The sequence below is a fragment of the Salvelinus namaycush genome, unplaced genomic scaffold, assembly GCF_016432855.1.
Source record: "Salvelinus namaycush isolate Seneca unplaced genomic scaffold, SaNama_1.0 Scaffold1867, whole genome shotgun sequence".
NCBI lineage: Eukaryota > Metazoa > Chordata > Actinopteri > Salmoniformes > Salmonidae > Salvelinus > Salvelinus namaycush.
This window is the reverse complement of record NW_024058638.1, coordinates 4332-23271: the sequence shown is the minus strand read 5'-3', so window position 1 is coordinate 23271 and position 18940 is coordinate 4332. Positions and strand designations below refer to the sequence as shown.

Here is an 18940-nt window from a genome sequence, read left to right as displayed (position 1 = left end):
CTCAGCTAGACAGTTTGTCAGTCTGGTTCTTGAAGTCTCAGTGTCCTCATCTAGACAGTTTGTCAGTCTGGTTCTCAGTGTCCTCAACTAGACAGTTTGTCAGTCTGGTTCTCAGTGTCCTCAGCTAGACAGTTTGTCAGTCTGGTTCTCAGTGTCCTCAGCTAGACAGTTTGTCAGTCTGGTTCTCAGTGTCCTCATCTAGACAGTTTGTCAGTCTGGTTCTCAGTGTCCTCAGCTAGACAGTTTTTCAGTCTGGTTCTCAGTGTCCTCAGCTAGACAGTTTGTCAGTCTGGTTCTCAGTGTCCTCATCTAGACAGTCTGTCAGTTTGGTTCTTGAAGTCTCAATGTGAGTCTTTGTCCTCACATATATTTATGTCAGCAGCATAACCCTAACCATAACCCTAACCCTAACCCTAATATAAAAACAACATTAATTTCTACTGGTGTGAGTGTTTAATAGAAAAACAACATGAGTTTCTACTGGTGTGGGTGTTTAATAGAAAAACAACATCAATTTCTATTGGTGTGGGTGTTTAATAGAAAAACAACATGAGTTTCTACTGGTGTGGGTGTTTAATAGAAAAACAACATTAATTTCTAATGGTGTGGATGTTTAACAGAAAAACAACATCAATTTCTACTGGTGTGGGTGTTTAATAGAAAAACAACATGAGTTTCTACTGGTGTGGGTGTTTAATAGAAAAACAACATCAATTTCTATTGGTGTGGGTGTTTAATAGAATAACAACATGAGTTTCTACTGGTGTGGGTGTTTAATAGAAAAACAACAAAAGTGGATATTTAAAGCCCACAACAATTCAATTAAACCACATCAGGAGACCACTCTTGAGCTATGGGAAAATCTAAGAAATTTTAATTTTTGTGTGTAGATACCCTTTAATTCAAGTGGCACCAGCAAGAGCCTTGCTTGGTTAGTGGTGTCTCTGTAGCACACGTGATTGCAGAGTTTGCTGAACAAATCACAACTGGATTGATGCAAATAATCATGATATCATTCTGCCAGGTAGGCATAGACTACTATGAAGTGACTTGCTTGGGCCAAGAAACACGAGCAATGGACATTAGACCGGTGTCCTTTGGTCTGGAGTCCAAATTGGTCTGGAGTCCAAACAAAGACACACCGCCGTGTCTTTGTGAGACGCGGTGTGGGTGAACGGATGATCTCTGCATGTGTATTTCCCACCGTAAAGAATGGAGGAGGAGGTGTTATGGGGTTGGGGTGCTTTGCTGGTGACACTGTCAGTGATTTATTTAGAATTCAAGGCACACTTAACCAGCATGGCTACCACAGCATTCTGCAGTGGTATGCCACGCCGTCTGGTTTGGGCTTAGTGGGACTATCATTTGTTTTTCAACAGGACAATGACCCACCACACCTCCAGGCTGTGTAAGGGCTATTTTACCAAGAAGGAGAGTTATGGACTGCTGCATCAGATGACCTGGCCTCCACAACCCCCCGACCTCAACCAAATTGAGATGGTTTGGGATGAGTTGGACCGCAGAGTGAAGGAAAAGCAGCCAACAAGTGCTCAGCATATTTACCTTTATTTAGCATATGTGGGAACTCCTTCAAGACTGTTGGAAAATAATTCCAGGTGAAGATGATTGAGATAATGCCAAGAGTGTGCAAAGCTGTCATCAAGGCAAAGGGTGGCTATTTGAAGAGTCTCAAATATAAAATAGATTCAGATTTGTTTAACACTTTTTTGGTTACTACATGATTCCATATGTGTTATTTTATAGTTTTGATGTCTTCACTATTATTCTACAATGTAGAAAACTGTAAAAATAAAGAAAAACCCTTGAATGAGTCTGTGTTCTAAAACTTTTGACTGGTAGTGTACATATAAATATATATATATTTAATCAACAACAGTAACATACAACACGGAACAGCCAGAGGAATTACATTAATACAGGATTGCAAAGAGGGGAAAAAACAAACAAATCCGCATATCAAACACAGACATGTAGCCAATAAATTTGGGACATTTTGTTTTGCATACATTTGAATGATTCAAAATCATTTCCCAAATCAGTAAAAAAAAAGGCCCGTTTCTATCATGTATGTTGATTTGTGTATTACCTTTTTTTCCTCGTAAAATAAGGAGATTGTTAGTTAATAAGAGCTTGTGAGTAAGCGTTTCACGGTAAGGTCTACAACTGTTGTATTCGGCGCATGTGACAAATAACATTTGATTTGATGTAGTGGATAATTGTGTTACCCACTCCAGTCAGCAGACGGCGATATGAGTATTTCAGGTGATTCTTCTAGCGTGACGTATAATCTAGTGGACGGTACGGCTGTCGACTACTGAATCAGCCACATCGGTAGCTTGCTAGCCGACATAAAACCGAACAATTGAAGCTACTTTGACAATTTTGTGTATATTAATCGGCGTTTTAGACAATTATTTGTACTTATATAGTAGTTAACTTAATGTACTTGTTCAATTTACTACTTTGTTCAGATTGATTTGATTCTGAGCCTAGCACTAGGCTAGTCGCTAATGCTAACTAGCTAGCTAACGTCCCTCACCATGAGCTCACTAAGCTACTCGTCCCTTGCTAAAGAAGAGGATGTTTACTGGACGGAGAAAGAAGCTCTGGAGCTGAACATTGTCGTAAAAGAAGAAGAGGAGAATATTACAGTGAAAGAAGAAGAAGCTTTCAGAATAAAACAGGAGGAAGAGGAGGCTATCACATTGAAAGAAGAGGAGGATGTTAAAGTGAAAGAAGAGAAAAAACAGTTTGCAGTGAAAGAGGAAGAGGGGATAGAGGCTGTCACAGTGAAAGAGGTAGAAGCTTTCAGAATTAAAAAGGAGGAAGAGGAGGCTGTTATAGTGAAAGAAGATAAGTATATTTTTGGAGTGAAAGTGGAAGAGGGGATAGAGGCTGTCACAGTGGAAGAGGAGGAGGGGATAGAGGCTGTCACAGTGAAAGAGGAAGAGGGGATAGAGGCTGTCACAGTGAAAGAGGAGGAGGTAGAAGCTTTCAGAATGAAAAAGGAGGAAGAGAAGGATGTTATCGTGAAAAAAGTGGAAGAACCTTTTAGAGAGGAAGAGGATGATATCTCAATGAAGGTAAAGGAGGACGACGTTTTGGGAGTGAAAGAGGAGGAAGGAGAGGAAGAGGAGACTGAAGATCTGATTAACACCGGTGAGTATTGTCTTAATAACGGGCATAGACTCCGCACTGTCTACACATGAATAGCACTGTCTACACATGAATAGCACTGTCTACACATGAATAGCACTGTCTACACATGAATAGGTTGTTCAGTACTATAGGAATTGTTAAAGGGCCAATCTGCGATTGGTACATGGACTTTTACATGAATAATATTTAAGACTAGCTCTCAAAAACCCTTCTATGTATGTAGGGTTTTCGGCCATTACAGTCACCCCCATTTGGCTCCATGTAAACTACAATTCTATGTATGTAGGGTTTTCAGCCATTACAGTCACCCACATTTGGCTCCATGTAAACTACAATTCTTCTATGTATGTAGGGTTTTCAGCCATTACAGTCACCCACATTTGGCTCCATGTAAACTACAATTCTTCTATGTATGTAGGGTTTTCAGCCATTACAGTCACCCACATTTGGCTCCATGTAAACTACAATTCTTCTATGTATGTAGGGTTTTCAGCCATTACAGTCACCCACATTTGGCTCCATGTAAACTACAATCCTTCTATGTATGTAGGGTTTTCAGCCATTACAGTCACCCACATTTGGCTCCATGTAAACTACAATTCTTCTATGTATGTAGGGTTTTCAGCCATTACAGTCACCCACATTTGGCTCCATGTAAACTACAATTCTTCTATGTATGTAGGGTTTTCAGCCATTACAGTCACCCACATTTGGCTCCATGTAAACTACAATCCTTCTATGTATGTAGGGTTTTCAGCCATTACAGTCACCCACATTTGGCTCCATGTAAACTACAATCCTTCTATGTATGTAGGGTTTTCAGCCATTACATTCACCCACATTTGGCTCCATGTAAACTACAATTCTTCTATGTATGTAGGGTTTTCAGCCATTACAGCCACCCACATTTGGCTCCATGTAAACTACAATTCTTCTATGTATGTAGGGTTTTCAGCCATTACAGTCACCCACATTTGGCTCCATGTAAACTACAATTCTTCTATGTATGTAGGGTTTTCAGCCAGAACATTCACCCACATTTGGCTCCATGTAAACTACAATTCTTCTATGTATGTAGGGTTTTCAGCCATTACATTCACCCACATTTGGCTCCATGTAAACTACAATTCTTCTATGTATGTAGGGTTTTCAGCCAGAACATTCACCCACATTTGGCTCCATGTAAACTACAATTCCGACGCTGTGCTCCAACAGGTTTAGAAACATGCTGATATGCCCGTTATAGTTCATGTCAGCGACAAAGATTCTTTGAAATAGAAAAGAGACTTACTGTAGCAGTTTTGCACGGATCCAAACACTGTGTATGTCTCCAATTGACGAACTAAACTTCCTCCCCAGTTAGCTTACACACAGGTGTTCGGAGCATGCGAAATATTCAAATCAAGCTTTATTTATACAGCACATTTCAGACATGGAATGCAAAACAATGTCCTTCACAGGAAATAAATGAAAACAATGAAAATAAATTAAACTGAAATATTTACTACAAAACACATGAGAGGATATACATTTAAAGAACAGCAATACAAACTGAAACCTTTACCCCACAACACATATGATAAAACAACTGAATCCTTTACCACACAACACATATGATAAAACAACTGAAACCTTTACCATACAACACATATGATAAAACAACTGAATCCTTTACCCCACAACACATACGATAAAACAACTGAATCCTTTACCCCACAACACATATGATAAAACAACTGAATCCTTTACCCCACAACACATATGATAAAACAACTGAAACCACACAACACATATGATAAAACAACTGAAACCTTTACCACACAACACATATGATAAAACAACTGAATCCTTTACCCCACAACACATATGATACAACTGAAAAAGAACTAAAACTGAATGACTAAAAAGCAACCTGAGGAAAAGCAGTGCTAAAAAGGTGTTGTAAGATCTCTTTTAAATATGTCCACAGTTTCAGCCCCACTCAGGTTCTCTGGCAGGCTGTTACAGAGGCTGGGTGCATATTAGGCTACCTGCTGGGGCGGCAGGTAGCCTAGTGGTTGGACTAGTAACCGGAAGGTTGCAAGATCGAATCCCCGAGCTGACAAGGTAAAAATCTGTCGTTCTGCCCCTGAACAAGGCAGTTAATTGAAAATAAGAATTTGTTCTTAACTGACTTGCCTAGTTAAATAAAGGTGAAATAAAAAAATACATCAATTTAACTCAAGGCTGCCTCTCCATGGCTCTTGGTCCAAGGCTTTGGGATCGTTAAAAGGCCAGTGCCAGAGGACCTGGGTACATCACTTAAAAGCATGTCTGACATGTATTGCTGTGCACAATCGTGGATTGATTTAAAAACCAATAGAATAATCTTTAAATTAATTCTAAAACTCACAGGCAGCCAGTGCAGAGACCTTAAAACCGGTGTGCTCTCCATCTGGTCTTGGTCAGTACCCGTGCTGCAGCATTCTGTATGTTTTACAGTTGACCAATGGCTTTCTTGGGTAGACCAGACAGGAGAACATTACAGTAGTCAAGCCTGCTTGTAATAAAAGCTTGGATGAGTCTCTCTGTATCAGCCTGAGAGAGAAACGGCCGCAGATGTTCCTCAGTTGGTAAAAAGCTTTTGTCACATTCTTAATGTGTGATTAGAAATTTAGTTCAGAATCTAAAATAACACCTAGGTTTTTTTACCTGGTGTTTTATTGTTATGTTTATTGCCCGTGAATGAAAATGTGTGGCCAGAATCTCTCTCTCTGCTTTGGCTCCAACAATAAGTACTTTGGTCTTGTCTCGATTTAGCAGGAGGAAGTTGTGAGCCATCCAAGTATTTAAATCACTAATACAGTCTAATAATTTATCCGTGGAGCTAAAATCTTCTGGTCACACAGAAATGTAAAGATGTGTATCATCTGCGAAGCAGCAAAAATCAGTGCTGTGCTTTCTAAAAACTCTGCCAAGGGGCTAGACTCCGTCTACACATGAATAGGTTGTTACATACAGTGCCTTCGGAAAGTATTCAGACCCCTTCCACATTTTGTACATTACAGCCTTATTCTAAAATGGATTAAATACATACAAGATCCTCAGCCATCTTTTTTATTTAACCCTTTATTTGACCAGGTAAATTGAGTGAGAACACATTCTCATTAACAGCAACAACCTGGGGAATAGTTACAGGGGAGATGTGAGGGGAAATTAATGAGCCAATTGTGAGCTGGGGATGATTAGGTGACCTTGATGGTATGAGGGCCAGATTGGGAATTAATCCAGGACACCGGGGTTAACACCCCTACTCTTACGATAAGTGCCATGGGATCGTTAGTGACCACAGAGAGTCAGGACACCCGTTTAACATCCCATCCTAAAGACCGCACCCTACACAGGGCAATGTCCCAAATCACTGCCCTGGGGCATTGGGATATTGTTTTAGACCAGAGGAAATGGTGCCTCCTACTGGCCCTCCAACACCACTTCCAGCAGCATCTGGTCTCCCATCCAGGGATCAACCAGGACCAACCCTGCTTAGCTTCAGAAGCAAGCCAGCAGTGGTATGCAAGGTGGTATGCTGCTGACCTAACATTACCCCATAATGGCAAAGCAAAAACAGTTTTTTTAGAAAACTGAAATACCTTATTTACATAAGTATTCAGATCCTTCCCAATGAGACTAGAAATTGAGCTCAGGTGCATCCTGTTTCTATTGATCATCCTTGAGATGTTTCTACAACTTGGAGTCCACCTGTGGTAAATTCAATTGATTGGACATGATTTGTAAAGGCACACACCTGTCTATATAAGGTTCCACAGTTGACAGTGCATCTCAGAGCAAAAAACAAGCTATGAGGTCAGAGGAACTGTCCTTAGAGGTCCGAGACAGGACTGTGTCGAGGCACAGATCTGGGGAAGGGTACCAAAACATTTCTGCAGCATTGAATGTCCCGAAGAACCCAGTGGCCTACATCATTCTTAAATGGAAGAAGTTTGAAACAAACAAGACTCTTCCTAGAGCTGGACGTCCGGCCAAACTGAGCAAACTGGGGAGAAGGGCCTTGGTCAGGGAGGTGATCAAGTACCTGATGGTCACTCTGACAGAGCTCCAGAGTTCCTCTGTGGATATGGGAGAACCTTCCAGAAGTACAACCATCTCTGCAGCACTCCACCAATCAGTGGCAGGGACTGGGAGACAGTCAGGATCAAGGTAAAGATGAACGGAGCAAAGTACAGAGAGATCCTTGATGAAAACCTGCTCCAGAGCTCTCAGAACCTCAGACTGGGGCAAGGTCTCTGAATGTCCTTGAATGGCCCAACCAGAGCCCGGACTTGAACCCGATCAATCATCTCTGAAGAGACCTGAAAATAGGTGTGCAGTAACGCTCCCCATCCAACCTGAGAGAGCTTGAGAGGATCTGCAGAGAACAATGGGAGAAACTCCCCAAATACAGGTGTGCCAAGCTTGTAGCGTCATACCCAAGAAGACTCGAGGCTGTAATCGCTGCCAAAGGTGTTTCAACAAAGTACTGAGTAAAGGGTCTGAATACTTATGTAAATGTTATATTTCAGTTTTTTAAATTTTATTAATTAGATAAAAAATGTAAAACCCTGTTTTTGCTTTGTCATTATTGGGTATTGTGTGGAGATTGATGAGGGGAAAAAAGCAATTTAATCAATTTTAGAATAAAGCTGTAACGTAACAAAATGTGAGAAAAAAAGTCAAGGGGTCTGAATACTTTCCGAAGGACCTATATATAAAAATAGCTAATGAGCACAGGTGGTGGCCTATGTATATACAGTCGTGGCCAAAAGTTTTGAGAATGACACATTTTAACAAAGTCTGTTGCCTCAGGTTTTATGATGGCAATTTGTATATGCTCCAGAATGTTATTAATAGTGATCAGATGAATTGCAATTTATTGCTAAGTCCCTCTTTGTCATGCAAATGAACCGAATCCCCAAAAAACATTTCCACTGCATTTCAGCCCTGCCACAAAAGGACCAGCTGACATCATGTCAGTGATTCTCTCGTTAATACAGGTGTCGTGTCTTTGCTATCGTTAAATTGAAGACTTATAGTTTTTATCATAGATTCCTGTAATTAGGGCTTACGCTATCACTTGAGTAATAACGTAACTAATTAACTATGAATTCGAGGGCACCAGGGAAAGTTATTAGATTACAAAGTTATAATTTCCCAATATAACCTTTCAGATATTTTCATATCTGATCAATAGTCTTCTGATTAATGATTTATTTACTGTACCTCACGTCAGTCTCATTCCAAACGTCGTAAATCGTTGATTATCTGCACGAACCCAGTCTTCACTATGAGTCATCCATACATCAATTGTCTTAAATCATTTATTTATTACTAACTAATTAATTCACAGAAATGCATAAACAAACAAACAAACAAACTTAAAATAGTTACATGAAATGATGGGAGCAATATGCCCTAGTGGGCTGAACCGGCATGGCGGCTGTTAGACAAAGGGAAAGTTGCGTTCGACCAAGAATTCACTACAGAGTCCATAATTATAACAATTGACATGCTAATCCTTACACATGAACGCTCACTCATTCGGGAACAATTGCAATCAATATATATATAGTTACGTTCAGTGTGTGTGTCGCCTTGGTCGTTGGAGAGAAGTTCGTTTTGGTTGGAGTGAAGTTCTGTCTCGGTTGTGGATTGTTCAGAGTGTCATTCGTTATAGAATGGATGTTTCGGCGGTTCTCTTTCTTCGCGTTCAATGATACCGAATTCCTAGCTGCAGACTAGAAGTCAATATCAAAGACTTGTTATGATTCGTATAAGAGTTTTAACCACGTGGGATGGTTAAAAGATTCAGCAGTCTGGTCTCAAACCTTGGCCCTCTCGTTATCGAGGTAAGCTGGTCTGCCACCTTTGTCCTCTCGTGATTGAGAGAAACATGGTCTAAATGGTAATTTCTTAAAGTTGGCTTTTATTCAGATAGCAGAGAGGGGTGGTTCCATGGTCTCTGACCCAACTGGCTCAGGGGCGGTCCTTGGATTTAGTTCAAATACAACAGGGAGTTGTATTTTTCTTCATTAAACAGTTCAAAATCATATTACACAATTATACAAACAGTATCATACTCACTCATTCATTTTATACAACACACAGATGTAAACCTCATATCTGAGGTTATTATATAAACAGCGGTATGGTAATGTAGTCCCACAGTCTCACATGAGTTTCCCACGTGGTGACAAATGGACCGGTTCATAGCTGGACTGTCCACCGGTCTTTCATACTTTTGCAGGAATATGAAATATGTTCGTAACCCAAGATCTGTGAGGTGGAAGAGAATTCCTTTGTCCTGAAAGTTTACCCTCTGTCTATAATACTATTGGCCATGAGGAGATTCTCAGGAATTTACGACATCTCTCTGTGATCACCGCATGGGTTGTGGTAGGAAAGGGAGAGGCAGAGAGAGGGGGATGGGGTTTGAAGTACCCAAGCAGGCAACATCATGACACAGGTGTGAGTGTTGACGAGGACAAGGCTGGAGATCACTCTGTCATGCTGATTGAGTTCGAAATGCAGACTGGAAGCTTCAAAAGGAGGGTGGTGCTTGGAATCATTGTTCTTCCTCTGTCAACCATGGTTACCTGCAAGGAAACACGTGCCGTCATCATTGCTTTGCACATAAAGGGCTTCACAGGCAAGGATATTGCTGCCAGTAAGATTGCACCTAAATCAACCATTTATCGGATCATCAAGAACTTCAAGGAGAGTGGTTAAATTGTTGTGAAGAAGGCTTCAGGGCGCCCAAGAAAGTCCAGCAGGCGCCAGGACCGTCTCCTAAAGTTGATTCAGCTGTGGGATCGGGGCACCACCAGTACAGAGCTTGCTCAGGAATGGCAGCAGGCAGGTGAGAGTGCAACTGCACGCACAGTGAGGCAAAGACTTTTGGAGGATGGCCTGGTGTCAAGAAGGGCATTAAAGAAGCCACTTCTCTCCAGGAAAAACATCAGGGACAGACTGATATTCTGCAAAAAGTACAGGGATTGGACTGCTGAGGACTGGGGACATTTTCTCTGATGAATCCCCTTTCCGATTGTTTGGGGCATCCGGAAAAAAGCTTGTCCGGAGAAGACAAGGTGAGCGCTACCATCAGTCCTGTGTCATGCCAACAGTAAAGCATTCTGAGACCATTCATGTGTGGGGTTGCTTCTCAGCCAAGGGAGTGGGCTCACTCACAATTTTGCCTAAGAACACAGCCATGAATAAATAATGGTACCAACACATCCTCCGAGAGCAACTTCTCCCAACAATCCAGGAACAGTTTGGTGATGAACAATGCCTTTTCCAGCATGATGGATCACATTGCCATAAGGCAAAAGTGATAACTAAGTGGCTCGGAGGCGGGTGGACAAACAAACAACACACAAATCCTGACAAACTCCAAGCATTGATTATACAAGAATGGGCTGCCATCAGTCAGGATGTGGCCCAGAAGATAATTGACAGCATGCCAAGGCAGATTGCAGAGGTCTCGAAAATGAAGAGTCAACACTGCAAATATTGACTCTGCATCAACTTAATGTAATTGTCAATAAAAGCCTTTGACACTTATGGAATGCTTGTAATTATACTTCAGTATTCCATAGTAACATCTGACAAAAATATCTAAAGACACTGAAGCAGCAAACTTTGTGGAAATTAATATTTGTGTCATTCTCAAAACTTTTCGCCACGACTGTCAATTATTATAATTTTTTTATATATTTTTTCCCCTCCCCATGGATAGACACTAACTACTGTTATATAGACACTAACTACTGTTATATAGACACTAACTACTGTTATATAGACACTAACTACTGTTATATAGACACTAACGGTAGTTAACTTCTACTTCCTCAGAAACCCGGGTCCGGGAGCACCCCCCACCACCCCCACCAGTAAAAAAGCTGACTAGCATAGCTAGCATAGCGTCACAAGTAAATAGTAGCATCTACATATCATTAAATCACAAGTCCAAGACACCAGATGAAAGATACACTTCTTGTGAATCCAGCAATCATTTCTGATTTTTAAAATGTTTTACAGGGAAGACACAATATGTAAATCTATTAGCTAACCACGTTAGCAAAAGACACCATTTTTCTTAGTCCACCATTTTTTCTCTCCACCAGTAGCTATCACCAATTCGACCAAATAAAGATATTGATAGCCACTAACCAAGAAAAAACTTAATCAGATGACAGTCTGATAACCTATGCTATACAATAAATATGTTTTGTTAGAAAAATGTGCATATTTCAGGTATAAATCATCGTTTACAATTGCACCCACCATCACAACTCGACTAGAATAAATACAGAGAGCAACGTGTATTACCTAATTACTAATCATAAAACATTTCTTAAAAATACACAGCGTACAGTAATTGAAAGACACAGATCCTGTGAATCCAGACAATATTTCAGATTTTCTAAGTGTTTTACAGCGAAAACACAATAAATCGTTATATTAGCATACCACATGTGCAAACATTACCCCAGCATTGATTCAAGGCAAAAACAGCGATAGCGTTATCACCACCAAAATATATTAATTTTTTCACTAACCTTCTCAGAATTCTTCCGATGACACTCCTGTAACATCATATTACACAATCCATATAGAGTTTGATCGAAAATGTGCATATTTAGCGGCACAAATCGCGCTTACACAATGGAAATACTGTCCAACTACTCAAGCAATCTGCCCGGCGCCATCTTGGAAAGACACCTATTTTTATCGAAAACTATTCATAAACTTGACTAAAAAAATACAAGTTGGACAGCAATTGAAAGACAAATTAGTTCTTAATGCAATCGCTGAATTACATTTTTAAAATTATCCTTACTGTGCAATACAGGGTGCGCCAAAGCGAAGCTACCCAAAAAAAAAAAGGCGGAATATGCGTTTAACATTTTTCAACAGAACAACGATTTATCATCATAAATAGTTCTTACTATTAGCTGAGCTTCCATCAGAATCTTGGGCAATGTATCCTTTCTCCGGTCTAATCGTCTTTTGGTCGAAAGATGTCCTCTTGTCCTGTCGAAATGGCCACTAACGTTCGGCATGTACTGGAAAAGTGTCCAACTCTTGAAAGTGCGTCACAAAGAAATGCCAGAAAATCGCAATAAACGGATATAAATTGCTATAAATCGGTTTAAATTAACTACCTTATGATGTCTTTAACACCTATAACGAATAAAAACATGACCCGGGATATAGAAGTGGCTAAACCAAAGCTTGGAAGGAGGCCAGTCCGACGTCCACTCTGCGTCGAGCGCACGGCTGAAAAGAAAGGCACTTCCGCCCCAGGCTCTAATATAAGGTCCCAGATTGCGCAATCGACCCCATTCAAATTGTCACCACTTACTGACATCTAGAGGAAGGCGTAGGCAGTGTTTGTAGCCCCACAGCATTCACAGGGACTTAAAAAATGACCTGGGAACAGAGGCCAAGATTTCTGAAATCTCACTCCCTGGCAGGAAAAGTGCTGTAGAATGAGTTCTGTTTCACTCAGAGACATAATTCCAACGGTTTTAGAAACTAGAGAGTGTTTTCTATCCAATAATACGAGCAAGAATTGAGTACTAGGCAGTTTAATTTGGAAACGTCAAGAAAAAAATTGTGCTAACAGCTCCCCCTATTGACAAAAGGTTAACATATATGACTAGACCCCATGGATAGACACTAACTACTGTTATATAGACTTTAAAGGTAGTTAACATCTATGACTAGACTAGACCCCATGGATAGACACTAACTACTGTTATATAGACAATAACTACTGTTATATAGACACTAAAGGTAGTTAACATCTATGACTAGACTAGACCCCATGGATAGACACTAACTACTGTTATATAGACACTAACTACTGTTATATAGACACTAACTACTGTTATATAGACACTAACTACTGTTATATAGACACTAACGGTAGTTAACATCTATGACTAGACCCCATGGATAGACACTAACTACTGTTATATGGACACTAAAGGTAGTTAACATCTATGACTAGACTAGACCCCATGGATAGACACTAACTACTGTTATATAGACACTAACTACTGTTATATAGACACTAACTACTGTTATATAGACACTAACTACTGTTATATAGACACTAACGGTAGTTAACATCTATGACTAGACCCCATGGATAGACACTAACTACTGTTATATAGACACTAACTACTGTTATATAGACACTAAAGGTAGTTAACATCTATGACTAGACCCCATGGATAGACACTAACTACTGTTATATAGACACTAACTATTGTTATATAGACACTAACTACTGTTATATAGACACTAACTACTGTTATATAGACACTAACTACTGTTATATAGACACTAACTACTGTTATATAGACACTAACTACTGTTATATAGACACTAACGGTAGTTAACATCTATGACTAGACCCCATGGATAGACACTAACTACTGTTATATAGACACTAACTACTGTTATATAGACACTAAAGGTAGTTAACATCTATGACTAGACTAGACCCCATGGATAGACACTAACTACTGTTATATAGACACTACCTACTGTTATATAGACACTAACTACTGTTATATAGACACTAACTACTGTTATATAGACACTAACTACTGTTATATAGACACTAACTACTGTTATATAGACACTAACTACTGTTATATAGACACTAACTACTGTTATATAGACACTAAAGGTAGTTAACATCTATGACTAGACCCCATGGATAGACACTAACTACTGTTATATAGACACTAAAGGTAGTTAACATCTATGACTAGACCCCATGGATAGACACTAACTACTGTTATATAGACACTAACTACTGTTATATAGACACTAACTACTGTTATATAGACACTAACGGTAGTTAACATCTATGACTAGACTAGTCCCCATGGATAGACACTAACTACTGTTATATAGACACTAACTACTGTTATATAGACACTAAAGGTAGTTAACATCTATGACTAGACTAGACCCCATGGATAGACACTAACTACTGTTATATAGACACTAACTACTGTTATATAGACACTAAAGGTAGTTAACATCTATGACTAGACTAGACCCCATGGATAGACACTAACTACTGTTATATAGACACGAACTACTGTTATATAGACACGAACTACTGTTATATAGACACTACCTACTGTTATATAGACACTAACTACTGTTATATAGACACTAACTACTGTTATATAGACACTAAAGGTAGTTAACATCTATGACTAGACTAGACCCCATGGATAGACACTAACTACTGTTATATAGACACGAACTACTGTTATATAGACACTACCTACTGTTATATAGACACGAACTACTGTTATATAGACACTAACTACTGTTATATAGACACTAACTACTGTTATATAGACACTAACTACTGTTATATAGACACTAAAGGTAGTTAACATCTATGACTAGACTAGACCCCATGGATAGACACTAACTACTGTTATATAGACACTAACTACTGTTATATAGACACTAACTACTGTTATATAGACACTAACTACTGTTATATGGACACTAACGGCAGTTAACATCTATGACTAGACCCCATGGATAGACACTAACTACTGTTATATAGACACTAACTACTGTTATATAGACACTAAAGGTAGTTAACATCTATGACTAGACTAGACCCCGTGGATAGACACTACCTACTGTTATATAGACACTAACTACTGTTATATAGACACTAAAGGTAGTTAACATCTATGACTAGACTAGACCCCATGGATAGACACTAACTACTGTTATATAGACACTAACTACTGTTATATAGACACTAACTACTGTTATATAGACACTAAAGGTAGTTAACATCTATGACTAGACCCCATGGATAGACACTAACTACTGTTATATAGACACTAACTACTGTTATATAGACACTAACTACTGTTATATAGACACTAACTACTGTTATATAGACACTAACGGTAGTTAACATCAATGACTAGTCCAATTGAGACCAGTGTCTCGTTTACAACGGTGCCCCGAGGACAAAAAAAAACCTCCCATCAACACAACGACGACAACAAAAAGATAACTACAAGACAGCTATAAATACATTCCGTCAGGTTATTACAACAAGTTAGAATAATCCATTGAAACAATTGCTCACCAGTGAATTAATTTATCATTTTAAACTGCCCTACTCGGCACCAGGGAATCCAGGTGCAATTTGTTTTGTAAGATATTCCATAACTGTGGTGTGTTAAAACTAAAGGCAGATTTACCAAACTTTGTAGAGACAAGCGGGACTTTAAGAGTTAACCAAACCAGTTCTCAGGGCTGGTTATCTCCATATTGTTATATTTCAACAAGGAAGTGAGATATGTTGGAAGCTTGTGGAGCAGGAAGTGAGGTATGTTTCCTGCTTGTGGAGCAGGAAGTGAGATATGTTGGAAGCTTGTGGAGCAGGAAGTGAGATATGTTGGAAGCTTATGGAGCAGGAAGTGAGGTATGTTAGAAGCTTGTGGAGCAGGAAGTGAGGTATGTTGGAAGCTTGTGGAGCAGGAAGTGAGGTATGTTGGAAGCTTGTGGAGCAGGAAGTGAGGTATATTGGAAGCTTATGGAGCAGGAAGTGAGGTATGTTGGAAGCTTGTGGAGCAGGAAGTGAGGTATGTTGGAAGCTTGTGGAGCAGGAAGTGAGGTATGTTGGAAGCTTGTGGAGCAGGAAGTGAGGTATGTTGGAAGCTTGTGGAGCAGGAAGTGAGGTATGTTGGAAGCTTGTGGAGCAGGAAGTGAGGTATGTTGGAAGCTTGTGGAGCAGGAAGTGAGGTATGTTGGAAGCTTGTGGAGCAGGAAGTGAGGTATGTTGGAAGCTTGTGGAGCAGGAAGTGAGGTATGTTGGAAGCTTGTGGAGTAGGAAGTGAGATATGTTGGAAGCTTGTGGAGCAGGAAGTGAGGTATGTTGGAAGCTTGTGGAGCAGGAAGTGAGATATGTTGGAAGCTTGTGGAGCAGGAAGTGAGATATGTTGGAAGCTTGTGGAGCAGAGCTTTGTAAACAAGAATGGAGTAATGTAGAGATCTACGGGACTTTAGTGAGGTCCAGCTCACCTGATACAGGATGCAGTGATGCGTATTAAAACTGTCACCTGTAATTAAAAGAAGGCCGCTAAGGTAGACGGAGGTTTAAGAGTCGTGGCTGCTGCATTCTGGTAAATGGTGACATCATAGCCAACAATGGAAAGTTGTCATCTGCTCCCTGCTCTTCGTGGCCAATATGTATTTCTAAAATATGAAGAAGTCTACTTTACATTAGAGCTTTTTAACGAGCTTCATCAGTATGTTTTCTAGGCTTTAGTGGAAGGGGAGGAAGGGGAGGAAGGGGAGGAAGGGGAGGAAGGGGAGAAAGAGAGAAAGAGAGAGAGAGAGAGAGAGAGAGAGAGAGAGAGAGAGAGAGAGAGAGAGAGAGAGAGAGAGAGAGAGAGAGAGATGTATTTCCAAAATGAAGTAGTCTACTTTACATTGGAGCTTTTTAACGAGCTTCATGTTTTCTAGACTTTAGTGGAAGGGGAGGAAGGAGGGAGGGAGGAGGGAGGGAGAGAGGGAGATGTATTTCTAAAATGAAGAGGTCTACTTTACATTGGAGCTTCATGTTTTCTAGACTTTAGAGCTTTATCAATCCAAACGTCCAGATACTTCTAGAACCCGCTGAGAGAAACCATCCAATGAGTGGAGACGTAGCCCATCTGAGACATGTTAACTATCACTGTTGTGGTTGTCTCACCTAGCTACCTTAAGATGGATGCACTAACTGAGGGAAACTGTGTTTACTATCACTGTTGTGGTTGTGTCACCTAGCTACCTTAAGATGGATGCACTAACTGAGGGAAACTGTGTTTACTATCATTGTTGTGGTTGTCTCACCTAGCTACCTTAAGGTGGATGCACTAACTGAGGGGAAATGTATTTACTATCACTGTTGTGGTTGTGTCACCTAGCTACCTTAAGATGGATGCACTAACTGAGGGAAACTGTATTTACTATCATTGTTGTGGTTGTCTCACCTAGCTACCTTAAGGTGGATGCACTAACTGAGGGGAAATGTATTTACTATCACTGTTGTGGTTGTGTCACCTAGCTACCTTAAGATGGATGCACTAACTGAGGGAAAATGTATTTACTATCACTGTTGTGGTTGTGTCACCTAGCTACCTTAAGATGGATGCACTAACTGCAAGTTGCTCTGAATAGTGACCATACTATTCCCTTAAAGCCACACAGTGTAAAACACATGGGTCATGTAAACAATGGAGCACATGCTAAGAGCACTTCACTGTAAGTCTCTCTGGATAAGAGCGTCTGCTAAATGACTAAAATGTATGTGGAGATTTCATTCAGGTCTCCCTGTTTAACCACTCTGTTTGTCTTTGGCAGAAGACCGACCAGAATCAGAGGAACCGGAGACGTCTGAACCAGCGAGACGACACCACTGTTCACAGTGTGGAAAGATTTTTAACCATTTAGGGAATCTTAAAAACCATAAGAGAACACATGCAGAGAAGAAGTCTTACAACTGTTCCCAGTGTGGAATGAGTTTTACCCGGTTAGGGAACCTAAAATCGCATGAGAGAATACACACAGGAGACAAGCCATACCAATGCTTCCAGTGTGGAAAGAGATTTATCGAGCCAGCACAACTGAAAGTTCATAGGAGAAAACACACAGGGGAAAAACCATTCCAATGCTCTCAGTGTGGAAATACATTTTCCCGATCAGGGGACCTGAAATCACATGAGAGAACACACACAGGGGAAAAGCCTTACCACTGTTCCAATTGTGAAAAGAGTTTCAGTTGGTCAGGGCAACTGAAAGAGCATAAGAGAATACACACAGGAGAAAAGCCATTCCAATGCTCGCAGTGTGGAAAGAGTTTTACCCGGATAGGGAACCTGAGAACACATGAGAGAATACACACAGGAGAGAAGCCGTTCCAATGCTCTCAGTGTGGAAAGAGTTTTACTCAATTAAGGAGCCTGAAAAGTCATGAGAGGACACACACAGGGGAGAAGCCTTTCCAATGATCTCAGTGTGGAAATGGTTTTACCTGGTTAGGGTACCTGAAAACACATGAGGTGACACACAAAGGAGGGTAGCCTCACCTCTGCTCCCAGTGTGAAAGAGTTTTACCCAATTAAGGGTCCTGAAAGAGCAGGAGAGAATACATACTCTTCATGTCACTACTCATTGTGGAAAGACATGTTCTGGCTTATGGTTTTGACTGAGAATTTGTGTTTTTGTCATGAAATCTAATTGTATATATTAAATCATACTCACAAATAGGTCGACATTTGTTTTTTATATTTGAGATTCTTCAAAGTAGCCACCCTTTGCCTTGATGACAGCTTTGCATACTCTTGGCATTCTTTCAACCAGCTTCATGAGGTAGTCACCTGGAATTAATTTCAATTAACAGGTGTGCCTTAAGTTAATTTGTGGAATTTCTTTCCTTTTTAATGCAATTGAGCCAATCAGTTGTGTTTTGACATGGTAGGGGGGGGGGGGGGGGGGGGGGGGGTGGTATCCAGAAGATGCCCTATTTGGTAAAATACCAAGTCCATATTATGGCAAGAACAGCTCAAAAAAGCAAAGTGAAACAACAGTCCATCATTATTTTAAGACACGAAGGACAATCAATCCGGAAAATCTCAAGAACTTTGAAAGTTTCTTCAAGTGCAGTCGCAAAAAC

The 18940-nt window shown here is 40.2% G+C and overlaps 1 protein-coding gene across 1 annotated transcript; it reads left to right on the top strand.

The window, feature by feature from the left end:
• Nucleotides 1-3000: 3000 nt before the first annotated feature.
• LOC120037774 (gastrula zinc finger protein XlCGF7.1-like) lies at nt 3001-18616 on the top strand. The gene is made up of 2 exons (XM_038983738.1): nt 3001-3180; nt 17629-18616. The coding sequence occupies exons 1-2, from the start codon at nt 3021-3023 to the stop codon at nt 18273-18275; spliced, it is 807 nt and encodes a 268-aa protein (XP_038839666.1). The 5' UTR covers nt 3001-3020; the 3' UTR covers nt 18276-18616.
• The last annotated feature ends 324 nt before the right edge of the window (nt 18617-18940 follow it).

Coding starts and splice junctions, on each gene's coding strand:
- LOC120037774 (XM_038983738.1), top strand. CDS start 3,021: ATGAAAAAGGAGGAAGAGAAGGATGTTATCGTGAAAAAAGTGGAAGAA. Junction 3,181..17,628: donor TGAAGATCTGATTAACACCG/GTGAGTATTGTC, acceptor TGTCTTTGGCAG/AAGACCGACCAGAATCAGAG.